The sequence below is a fragment of the Fistularia commersonii genome, chromosome 12, assembly GCF_037954325.1.
Source record: "Fistularia commersonii isolate RoL2024-O1a breed Wild chromosome 12, RoL_Fcom_v1.0, whole genome shotgun sequence".
NCBI classification, from domain to species: domain Eukaryota; kingdom Metazoa; phylum Chordata; class Actinopteri; order Syngnathiformes; family Fistulariidae; genus Fistularia; species Fistularia commersonii.
The window spans coordinates 8,096,893-8,109,911 of NC_141295.1; the positions used below are offsets into that span (position 1 = coordinate 8,096,893).

Sequence of the window (13,019 nt, forward strand, 5' to 3'; positions counted from 1 at the left end):
GTAGCTCATTTCCTTCTTGTTTAAAAAAAGACATTTGCAGATGTATGGGAAAAGAATGACTCAATGCTGATGGGAAATGCCACAAATTGCAGGAAAGACTTTCGTTGCTTGAAATCAGGTTTCTTGGATGAGCCAGTTATGTGATCATACTTTCAACCTGCATTACTTGTGACAACATGGTGTTTGTTTCTTTAATCATTCAATTATACAACAGTATTTTTAAAATAAGTAACAATGCCCATCTGAAATATATACAGGACTTTTTAATGTTATGAAATAGGAACCCTCAAGTCTTCTGCAAACTAATCTGCCGATACCATGCTAACAAACCAAAGCTATCATTAAATAGAAGTCAGTGTGATCTAATGAAGGCATATCACTTTATACATGTCCATTTACTTACTCATCTATTTATTTATGTATTTGTGTAGTTTAATTATCAGGGAGGGTGCACATTAATTAACCGTCCTGTGAATGTACAAGAGTTAGCCAAGAGACTATTTTTCAATTGCAGTTCCTGAACATATATGACAGTGTGACCCTTGAGAAGGAATATGAACAGAGCAATGTATCATCATTTACAAATTACCAGTAAAATTAAGTCAAAGAAATTACAATTAGTAAAGTAAAATTAAGTTAGTAAAACCATGAAGGTATAATATGCCAATCATATAAGACAACATAGTGCATGCCTCATTTTACTACACAAGTTAAGATCTCATGTGAAATTTGCCCAGAAATGCTTTATTTTGCAATTATAAACAAATTGTATTTGTTTTTACATTGAAATAAAAAAGTATTGCATCATGTTTTTTTAAATAAAATGTAAAACCCATACATGGTTGCACTGAAATGGTCAAATCTTGCTGATTTCTCACGAATGCAAAATGCTTGTTCCTATCTTTTCCTCCAGTAACAAAGGACTTCCAGGAAGGGTTATTGCCCTGTAAGTACTATAGCGATCACTAAGCTGTGATTCACAGCCAACCATCAGGCAGTTTTCTCTGAATTGCTGTGTTTTACTGGGGTAGGGAGCTGTGCACAAAGAGCTTTCCCATCAATAACTCAGTTGCTTAGTGGCTTGATTCTAACTCCTGGACTGGAGAAATGGGATGAATAAGACAGCAAACTATGCATTAGTAGATTGCAGATTTAGACACTGGGAATTGATTTAATCACAGGCCAGTCTTTGTGATGAATAAAAATAAATGAAGCACAAAAAAGTCAACTAATCTGATAATATAAAAATCTGTTTTTTTTGTTTATGAGGTGGAAAATACTCTATGCTTAGGGAGATAAAATAACATGGTCTAACTATCAACTAAGCAATTTCTGTAACTGTAGCTGTGATATTTTACATTTATGAGCATTTTTTTCCATAACTATTTTCACATAAATAATTTGCTCATATATTTTATAAAAATGTATTTTAAACAGGTATCTCCAGCAGTATTTTGTAAAAGGTTTCCAAAATCAGCAAATTTTAATTATTGCATGGTCTTTTTTGCTTTTTCAATTCCAGTGATCTGCTGCCTCCTGCTGTTCACAAAGGATGATGAATAATTACATTGTACAAATAAGATTGATCAACAGCAGAACAATGGCTAAAATAACGCGCTCTTTCATCAGGCGCTCTCTTTATTCAAATAAATGACAGGGTTTTTTTGTTCTTGGCAAGGTTTTACAAATTCAGATTAAAAGTTTAACAATAAAACTCAAGAAGCCTTTGTCAAAACATGCATATAAAAGCTTGTAGTGCAGCCCCTAACGATATTAAACTTTCCAAAAAAAGAGACGCATTCAAAACATAATTAAATTATACATATAAAACTGACATAGACTTGAAATATCTATTGAATTAAAAACATATCGTCCTTGTGAAGTCTTGTAAAAAAATGTGTGCCTTTTGCTAGTGTAACGCATTTGTAAGGAGTGTTATTCTATTGCAGCCCATGGCATATTGTGCAGAATCCATATTGGTTTAACAAGTTCTTCAAGCTAACATCCCTCTACCTGCCTGAAAGAAAAAAAGAAAGAAAAACAAGTTACTGTTATTCATAATATCAGAATCAGACAGCAAAACAGATACTTCTAGAGGGACATATAAACATAGACATAGTCTATTTCCTTGAATGAGAGCCTCAGCTTGAACAGTATACTCACCCTGAACAAACATAAGACTGTTAAACAGCTGGTACTGTACTGGCTGTGGCAACAGGCATTATTAACATATATAAAGGACTATAACTCACCATGGACTTCATTTCCCTGACATTTCCATCAGCAGACTTGTGCCGACCCATCTTCTTACTATTCTCAACAAATTCCTAGGTGAGAAAGGACAGAAGTTGCGATGTTGTTTTGCACATAGTTTTGTATGAAATCTAGAAATTAAAAAAATGAGCTTTAAAACAAGTTGCCATTACACAACAAAAGCACAAATATATGTTAACAAGGTACTGTGAGAAGCTACATTAATGACAACACCTTATATTTGGTGTCAAAATGTTTGCGCAAAAAAATTAATGCGATGAAATTAAATATGTTTTATGTAATGCAGCCTCAGGGCTAAACACGCCAGTGTCTCCCTGAGCTGGTCCCAAGGCTGGATAAATCCAGAGGGTTGCATCAAAAAGGGGATCCGGCGTAAAACTTTTGCCAAAACCAAACATGTTAATCAAACCTAACAATCTCATACCGGATCGGTCGAGGCTCGGATTAACAATGACCAACATTGGTAATGATGACCTGCAGGATGTCAGTGGAAATCGGGCTACTGTCAAAGAAGGAGAGAAGAAGGGCATGTTTGGAAGCAGTGAGAGAAGAGGAAAGACAAGAGTCTGGGACTGAGAGTAGGGACTTTGAATATCGGGACTATGACAGGAAAAGGTACAGAGTTGGCCGACATGAGGCTGAGAAGGAAGGTGGGTATACTGTGTGTCTAGGAGACCAGGTGGAAACGTAGTAAGGCTAGAAGCTTAGGAGCAGGCTTTAAGCTGTACTATCATGGTACTGACAGGAAGAGAAATGGAGTAGGAGTTGATGCAGGCAAGAGAGGTGATGAAGAAGTGATGGGAAGATTTGGTATCCAGGATAGGAAAACAGACAGGTGCTGGTAGACTTTGCAAGAAGGATGGAAATGGCTGTAGTGAACACTATTTTCCAGAGTAGACAGGAACATAGGGTAACTTATAAGAGCGGATGTAGGAGCACAAAGGTAAAAAAAAAAAAAAAAATAGAATAAAAATTGTACCTCTTGTAGGCCACACTTGTCTATAAAACCTGAAGTGCCCATTAAGCTATCTACACAGAATTTTCTTTTTTAAACTTTAAATGCATACCATAAATGCTATTTTCCTTCAGTGCCTGCAACAGGTCTGGTTAAAAAAAAAATGCAGGAGCCAACCAGGATCTTATTTTGAATTAAACAGCCTCAGAAATCGACCATCACCAGATGTATCAACCACACACACGTTCTGCGGAGTCTAGGTGTAATTTCATTGATGCAATGTGACGAGGGAAAATATTTTGGCGGCATGAAGCTCATTAGCCTGTAAAAATCCATAAATTAGCTGCATTATTATTAAAGCTGCAGCCTTTGAAACATGTGAAAAAAGTAGCAGCTAATAGTCCAGAAATTATGGTACCTCTGATGCTGTTAGGTTATTTAATCTATGAAAGCACTATAGCCTATTTGCAGTATTGTTGTCCTTCAAGAGTCCGATTCTTAAACAAGTCAACTTTTTATGAGCTCAAACCATCCTGTTGCGTGTTCAGATGATCCAAGCTGGTCTTTAAATACTTCATTAAGCTTAAGAGGCAGAACGTTTTTTACAACCCACAATGACGCACACATAAGTTTATCACAGAAAAATCAAAAACACAAAACAGGGTCAATACAGGTGTATTACCACTGTTCGTATGTGCTTTGCTCTCACCATTAAGGCCTTGTCCATGTAATACTCCCGTCCAGGGCTGCCATCATTGTACTTTGTGTCCACAGCAAAGCAGAGGAAGAGAACGTCAACTACATTCTCAAATACTGAAAGGAAGCAGTGGGCCACCAGGAAGGCGAACAGACAGACAATAAATAGAGGCAGGACCCACACGGTGTATTCCCTCTGGTAGTTCAGGGCCAGGACGCCAGCAAAAGCTGTGCAAGCGACTATAAGCACCTGAAGATACAGATTACATGACAGTTGGTAAACCAACATGAGGCAAGTGAAGCAACTCATATAAAATAACAAATGGCTGCAGTCGGCAAATGACAGTATCTGAGGAAAAAAGTTGATCTTAGTGATACCTTTCCCAAGAAAAGGACAAAGTCGCCCACAGTGTTTATGGCTGCCACTTGAAGGGCATTTTGCACCAGAATGACAAATGCATCACGGGCAGAGGTGCAAAAATTGGTGCTGTTGATGGCTGTTGCTGCGTAAGCGTTCTGAAACAATGAGATATGGATATGAATATTGTAAAGTCTCATCATCTTTTGATGTTCTCTTCCTTCAACAACTTATTTCCACTTACTTGATTTAAGTATGCTAGACACTTCTCGAGACACCACAGGCAGCAGACACAAGCCTTCAGCATGCATCGAGCGCAGGCATTTTCCTACAGAAAAATGGACAAATTAAAATGTTCACAAAGTGTAATCTTAGTCCAAAATAAGGATATTAACATTTATCAAAGATTTTGTGTGTATGATTTCACAGTGTACCTTTCCTTTCAGTTGGCTGTGGATGTAGGTCAGGATGAGACGAGGGATCTTAACCAAGGTGATGATAAAAGAACCTTTGGCCACCGTACCCAAGTGATAACAAAATGTATTTGCCATTGCGGTGAGAACAGGAGTTGATGGCATCTGAGATTTATTCCTTTGAAAATCAAAAATGGGAAAAGTGAAATTATGAAGATAAATTTAATAAAATATACAACCTTAATTCCTACCACAATGAATCAGCTACAACCCAGAGGGTTTGGCTTAAAATTACATTGTACTTGACCACAGAGCTTGCAGTTTGCAGCTAACCTGTTAGTCATTGTTAGGTGGTGGGTTATGGTGATCAAAGGCTTGGATGAGCATACCTGAATGTTACCGGGGAAAACTGTGCTCTGATTGCAGCTAACTATAACTTGATTCACAGACCAGTTCACTGACAGTAATTATTTCTTTGAAATATTTTCAACGTAGGTGTTCTTCAGGTATAGTTAAGAACATGTGGTCACACTGATCTTTGGAAATTATAGTTCATTAGATTAACACATTTGAACAAACTTTATAGCTGTTTCACTGTTACTTTGTCGCTCGGAAAATCATGAACTTAAGCTGTAAAAGCCATTTAATGCAGAAGAACTTCTATTCTACCTTGTGAAGTAGTAGGTGACCACAGCACCAGCAATGGTCATCTGCTGGAAGGCAAGAATGAATTCACTGATCCAAAAAAGCCCAATGGCGTGATACACAACCAAATACTGAAGAGGCCCTTCGATCTGATATTGAACCAGATTAGTGGAGTTATTCTTTACTGGAGTTCCTGTCATAAGACACAAACTAGTTTAGGTTCTTTCAAACTTCATGGCAAGTTTTCTGCAAAATAAATGGGTTTGACAGGAACTGTTTACTTTTGAACAAGTAATCTCAGTCAAACAAGGACATCTTGTTTACTCTCAAACTTAAATGGCTTACTTTATTTCATGAGTTCAAAATTTTCTTTTTGAGATACGGCTGCTCCTTTCAGGGGTCACCACAGCAATTCAACCTTTTCCATCTAACCCTATTTTCTGCTTCCTCCTCTGTCACACCAACTAACTTCATATCCTCGCTCACTACGTCCATAAATCTTCTCTTGGGTGTTCCTCTAGACCTCCTGCCTGGCAGCTCCAATTCCAGCATCTGTCTATCAATATATTCACCATCCCTCCTCTGTACATGACCGAACCATCTTAGTCTGGCTTCTCTGACCTTCTCTCCAAAACATCGAAAATCTGCTGTTCCTCTGATAGACTCATTCCTGACTCAATCAATCCTCGTCACTCCCAAAGAGAACCTTAGCATCTTCATCTCTGCGACCTCTAGCTCTGCCTCCTGTCTTTCTGTCATTGTCACTGTTATCACACTTGTGTGTGTACTAATTGCATAATGCAATTAGTACGTTAACCTGCAGTTTATTTTTCCGCTGTAACTAAAAGTTATTGAAAATACAGGAATTCCGGATACTTTGAATTCAGGAACGCTGACCCTTTTGTTTTATAAATATGTAAATGGAATTAAAATTCCACACCAGAATATGGGTGTGGGTGAAGAAAGGATAAATGGATCTTGACTCATTCCTCCCACATCACAAGACTGGGCACAAGATTCCTAATGTGGGAGTTTCCATGGCAGGACATCAGGATAAAATGTCACAAGCAACAAACTTAATGTTCTGTTGTTTGAAAATGTAATGGCTGACAAATGAACACAGGCAAACTCGAAAACATTTACTTTGAATGCAAAAAGTTAAGTATGCAAGCCAATGAAAAATGTAAATGTCTGTCTCACCTGCAATCCCAAGGAAAAGAAGCACAGCGATCCAATACACCCAGAATAGTATGAGGCAGAGAAAGGTCCAAAAAGGCTGCAGGGTCAGCAGTGGAACATGGATGAAAACTTTACCAGCCACATGGAACAGGGCAATGGTGAGAGCCACACGCTTTCTCATGAAGAACATCACCAACATCAAAATCACCTGGAAGGTGCATAATGTTTTTAGTAAGATTACTTACTCAGTTGCGGTGCTATGGGTAAATTTTATAACACTTTCTCCAGTGATTTACTGAAAATAAAATAGGAGAAGCTGTTTTTGCAAACAAAAACAACTGGTTTGTATTCGTAGTCACTGACTGACTGACTGAATCACATTGCCCTCCCATCAGAGCAGTCCTACTTAATTATTTGTATTTTCTGCCCTGCTTAGACTTAATAATGTAAAATTTATGCACTATCAATTTATTAACAGTTTATCTATTTATTCAAGCTCATAAACTCCCTGCTAAACCTAGAACCTCAGCAGTCTGATTTTTTTCCCTCTGATATCTGCCATCATCTTCAAAATATTCATTAGCGTGTAAAATCTCTGGGGCCAAGTTGTATTTTCAATTATCTCTTATCTAACCTTTTTGTATAAATCATGTATTGATTGCATGTTTACATGTTTACTGTATAATCATCTCAAGAATATTATCATCAGTGCCTATCTTTAAATCCTTGCCAACCTGAAGCACTGCTAGTGTGCCCCATCCTGGAGATTTTCTATGCATGTAATTAGTCAAACTATAAAATAAAATATAGAAAATACTTATTCATACACCAATGCATACCACTTACCGTGAAGACTGTAGCAACAATTGCATACACAAGTAGGGCTTTAACATTATCCAGTGCCACTTCCTTTCCAAATATTGACATGGTACTGTTCTTAAGGGCAGTCCTATGGTCCACATACAGCCACCAAAGGACTCCTGTCCCAGCTGCAGATTGAACAACAAGATTCAAGTTTTCATATCTTTATTGCTTTAAAATATTGCATAAAAGTATAAAATTGTGAAATATACTGTCTGAATAAAGTAACTGACAAGCCATTTCATGTCTAATATTGAAAATTTTCAATAATAATAACATGAACTTTTGCTTTTGATAGTTACCTATAGTTCCGATGACAACCAAAACTGTTAAAATCCACACCAGAACTTTGGAGATGTAACGGATGACAACCATCATGATTAGGGACAAAACTGCATCAAGGGGAAAAAGAAGTATGGCTCAAACACAAAGTAAATTTAAGATGGCTTTATGTAATAAAACAAAGGAGGAATGAAGCAATAAGGACACTTCTGTTCAGCAGGGATAGTTCAACTGTAATAACTGGAACCATAAGAATTACTTAAATGAATGTTACTGTCATATGATCAGTTCTGTCATTTTTGATATTTTCTGTCAGCAGGACAAGATAAGGGGCCTAAATTTGATGTATGAGGGTCTAACCTCACTTGGGTAGAACATCTGTATCCACTATGACAGTTCCTAAGATAAGATAAGATAACCTTTATAGATCCCCATAGGGAAATTCTTTAGTTACAGAAGCATAACAGATTATAGGTGTCAAATAAATGTGAATATAAATTTAAATAGAGAGATAATTAAGAAAAAACAAAAGACATCCACAAATAAATAGACAGCAGAGAGAACAACAACAGCAACAACATCAAGGAAGACAGTAAGGGTGAAAGTAGACAACAAAAACTAAACAACATAAAAAAGTGCCAATAGCAATGATACAAGTGAAATTAATAAACCTATTATTTTTATGATAAAAGCAACTTTAAATCAGATAGCTTCCTTCCTGGTGAATCCTCCACAGCCATTTAAAGTGTGCATTACACCAGGAGAATATTCAAAACCATGTTAACCCTCTCCAGGCAGATGTTGCAGATTTGCGACAGCTAAATGCTACTTAGCTAATTACGCCACAACTTAATTTGAGCCTGAGAGGGTTAATGATATGGGGTTTGGAACAATCAGTAACTTATCAAATGTGCACCTTTACTATCCAACTGCACTGAGGAAGTGATGTTGCCATCCTTTACCTAAAGCCAGCACACAGAGGCCCATGATGATTTCCTTGCTGGCCATTACGCCTGCGATGACCCTTCTCAAAACACTGTTGTCACTTACAAATGCGACAAATGCCTGGGTGAATTCAGCATAGCAGCCAATATCCATGGGAATACAACGGTGGAACAAAGGTACAGACTTACTACAAAGAGATGAAGATGTATTAATGTATTTGAAGTAGATAATTTCTGACATAAGGAAAATGGCAGATTGATAAATGTTTGCAAATGTGTTGAAACATTATGTTGAAAATGTCTATTCTGAAATATCTATGAATTGCATCTCAATTAACTAATTAATACATGGCAATGAATCAATGGTAGAGTTACCACATGTCACTCAGGTGAGCTCTGCTCTCTCTGTCATTTGATAAAGTAAATGATATACAGTATTCAATAGATGAATAGTCTTAAACTTTGAAATATTTAGTTACCTTGGTAGAACAGGAAGTTTGGGACATTTAGTGAATCTGTCTGCATGGCTTGTGTATCTTGTAGGAGGAATATCATATGTGCAGAGAGCAGATTCTATTGTCAAACAAACAACAAAAACACATTCGTTATAATTGGAGGATGAAAATATGGCATAAAACAAGATAAACCTTACCTCAATTAAAGCTAAATTTTGATCAAATTCTCTTGAGAATATTCAACATTTTATATTCAATACATAAGAAATGATTGTGAAAGAACCAATACACACAGTCAGACAAACACACAATCACACACATAGGTTAAAGCTATTCACATCAATCAAACGCAATATTCATCATTTTAACTTAAAGAGGTGATTTCACTGATGCTTTGTCTTCTCACCATTATTAAAAAAAAACTGCTTCAAATCATTGTATGTCTTCATTTCACTTGAAGGGCAATGAGAAACACACAAGGCAATGGACTTGATCTTTCTGTTAATCAAGTCAATGTTGCACGGGTCCAGAAAGAAAACAAACCTGAAAGAAAATAAAGTTTAGTGTTTAGTCCTTCGATACCTTGCCTTCCAAAATAAAAACATTCATTTTTGGTCGAATGAAACTGTTGAGGGATGGCATTAAGAATAGGGACAACTGTGACAGAGAGCCCTGTTTGTAGCAGAAATGTCTAGAATTCAAAGTCTTGATGGGCAATCAGCCCATCAATGAAGCATGAGCCTATTGTCTAGGGAACACTGGGCCTGCAGATGGAAATGCTGGGGCATGCTGATGAAAAGCTACAACCCACACACAAGTGGAACATGTGACAATGAGATGATAAGAATAATGAATTAACCTGAAATGTTTACAAAAAAAGTAATTCAGTATTTCAAAGTTGAGATGCAATTAAGAAATACAATGTTGATTCTTCTTGTGAAAAGAATTATGACAAAAATACATCGTTACTATGTATTGGCTGGCTCATTACTGGTGAAATTAATTCCATTATAATCTTTTACAATATGATCTCTTAAGAAGAATTTATGTACATGAAACCAGCATGTCTATGTGAGAATGAATGTGAGAATGTTAAAGCAGCTGTATGGCGTTTTATGCAGATTCGAAAACAGGGCTTTTGGTCACAGATTATAATCAGATTATAATCATATTGACATAGTTCTAACAACACAGCCACTGAGGGTAAAATAGCTTTCAATATACCAACTTGAAGCAGCAAATCTATCCATAAAGAAAATGAAAATGATAATGATAACACATATAATATATATTTAACAAGCCTGGACTTTGTATACTTGCTAGAAAAAGTAATCGGAAAAGAAAAGAACAATTGCAGATAACTTTATACTGACTTTTTTTCAACCATGTTCTGGCCACTGAGTTCTACTCCATCGATCTTGGTATTTTCGTGACCACAGGTATTACCATAACTGTCATATCCTGAGATTATCCTGGTGGCAGCTCCAGTGGCAATGGTAAAGCCGCAAATACATACCTACAGATAACATGGATAAAAAAAGATAACGTTATTCAATGAGAGGATACAGTGTAAAAGATCAGCCAATATTTATTTTATCCTTGCCTTATTTATTTACTATTTTATATACTGTTTATTATTACACTGGGTTTCTTTGATGATCAATTGAGAATTTTCATTTTGAGAATTATGTGAGGTGTTTATTATGTGAATAGGTATTATTTTGAATTACATTGAAAATGTTCTGATTATATCAGATCTTGTTTTTGATTTTTTCAGAACTGAATAATACCTCTACATCACTTACCTTGCAGATCCCTTGATATCGTCACAAGATTGTGACATTCATAAGAGGGAAAAAATAAACGGAATCTAAGGCCAAACGAATGGTAGTACAAAGATGCACACATTCAAATTGAAGACTTTTTACAACGTTGTGATGTTTTTGCAACGTTAGCTTGAATTTTGCAGTTACTCACTGTTCCAGCAAACAATTAGAGAGGTCTAGGAATTCCTTCATACATGGTAACTGGAGCAGCAGGCAAAATGTTAAAAAAAGACTTTGTGCCCGCCTCAACTAAACAGTTTTACAACATTTTTTTCTGCTCCTATACGCTTAATTTGACTAAAGCTATTACGCGTAGCAATCAAAATAGCATCGCTTACCATTCCAACGGAAAACAAGGTAAATATAATTAGCCATGGAATGTCCGTACAGCTGCGCTTCTCCAACGGTGACCAGTCACGTTTATCCTGCCGAGGCATATAAAGATAATAATATCGCGGTTATCCGTGACGTTTTTTGGGAGTTTGCAGTGCTCTGACGCTAGCAACCTTAGCCGTAGTTAGTGTTGAATACGGCGCCACTGCGATGTTGTAGGCGCAATAACAGAAGCAACCTAAAACAATCGTGGCTTTTTCCCCCCACTTGCCGGTCCTAAACTTCCACTTTGTTATAGCTCACGTACCTCTTTGCTGGTACAACATCCCATTGTGAAGAACAAGAGTTAGCTCTTTGGATAAACGCGGAGGAAAAAACTTGTTCTGTTTTATTTTTTTCAAGGTTTAACATGTATCAGTTTCTTCAAGCAATCTCCCTTTCTCCATCATCGATTTAAAATTCAGATAGGCAAGCAACAACCCACAACTTTAAGTACTTAAAAGTTATACGAGAAGTTTTCGACTTTTTTCTGACCGCAGGTAAACGCGGAAGACAATTTTCTTCTGCTGCATTCAATGTCAGAGATTTACAGACAACTTTGCACATTTAGACACAAACTTTGATGGTGATTCATTTTGTGGTTTTGAATTTGTCTCTTCTTATTTGGGGAGATTTACGAAAGTCTAACATCTTTTACACGTTTTATTTACAATTAGAGACCCCATACTTGAAATATAGAAACCCTGTTTAGTGGCATCATATATTTACTTCAGCATTCACAATATCTCATATTCCGTCATTCAAATATGTTCTCTTTGTCAATTTCAAACAAAATACCTGCCTTGGTTAAATAAATAAATCAAGTTTATAACCAAAACTAACTAAAAGGACTTTCCGTCGACAAAAGTTCCGAGTGTTCCTGAAGCAGCATCAACATTTTTGCGGTTTTACTTGCTCATGCAAATATATGGCGCCGTTTGCTGGTGTAATGAAGTTACTGCGTATTTCGAGGATTTCAGTGTTAAAAGTCATGGTTGAGCCTTGACTACTTATGCATTCAAGAGAGCAGCGATTTAAACTTTATTTGCTTGCCAAAGAGGTATTCTGTAGCTCTTTTTTTTTGTTTTTATTTTATTTTTATTTTGCCACTTTCACCACCCTTCGGCATCAGTTGGCATCGTGAACTCTGAACAATCGTATCCTGAGTTCACAGTCATGTTTGTATTTTAGGGCTTTGCCTTCCATAGTATCTGTATACGATGTCTCCTTTTAAGCACATTTTAACCATTTAGTTTTTTCCCAACTGTATGTGTACGGCTGCCTTTCGCCTTGAACGTTTTTTACCCTCAGTTTGCGTTTTATCTTTACAACTTATTTCTTACATACTGTATGATACCATCTGTTTGATTTATCACAAATACCTCAAGTCACCTGAAGTAGTTTGGAATTTAATCTTGTTTCATCTTGCTGTGAAACACACACCTTGTGTACATTGGCAGATGCAAACATAGTTGATCCCATACCTGAACAACTGTTCTCAGATTCACCTGTGAGAAATTCTGTCAGCAATTCCCTGGAGCATGCACGCTTATCAATATAAGCAATGGAAAAAAATGCTGCCATTTGGATGAAAACTTAAAACCTGTTTCTCTGTTTTTAGCTTTTTGATGATGCAATGACAGTCAACGTAAATCACTCTCTATTTGGAATAAAATTTGTTTCCACTTAGACACGCTTACCGCTTCTTCTATTACGGTAGATTTATTGTATCATGTTGAATGTAAATCAAAATTTCCAG

At 36.6% G+C, this 13,019-nt stretch overlaps 1 protein-coding gene across 1 annotated transcript; it reads right to left on the minus strand.

The window, feature by feature from the left end:
• Nucleotides 1-1,605: 1,605 nt before the first annotated feature.
• Nucleotides 1,606-11,698, minus strand: slc44a1a (solute carrier family 44 member 1a). The gene is made up of 16 exons (XM_086156801.1): nt 11,529-11,698; nt 11,227-11,313; nt 10,436-10,578; nt 9,469-9,605; nt 9,087-9,180; nt 8,626-8,795; nt 7,684-7,773; nt 7,367-7,509; nt 6,542-6,728; nt 5,366-5,534; nt 4,718-4,874; nt 4,528-4,611; nt 4,304-4,441; nt 3,939-4,175; nt 2,253-2,327; nt 1,606-2,017 (listed from the first exon to the last, which is right to left on the minus strand). The coding sequence occupies exons 1-16, from the start codon at nt 11,550-11,552 to the stop codon at nt 1,994-1,996; spliced, it is 1,959 nt and encodes a 652-aa protein (XP_086012927.1). The 5' UTR covers nt 11,553-11,698; the 3' UTR covers nt 1,606-1,993.
• Between the last annotated feature and the right edge of the window lie 1,321 nt (nt 11,699-13,019).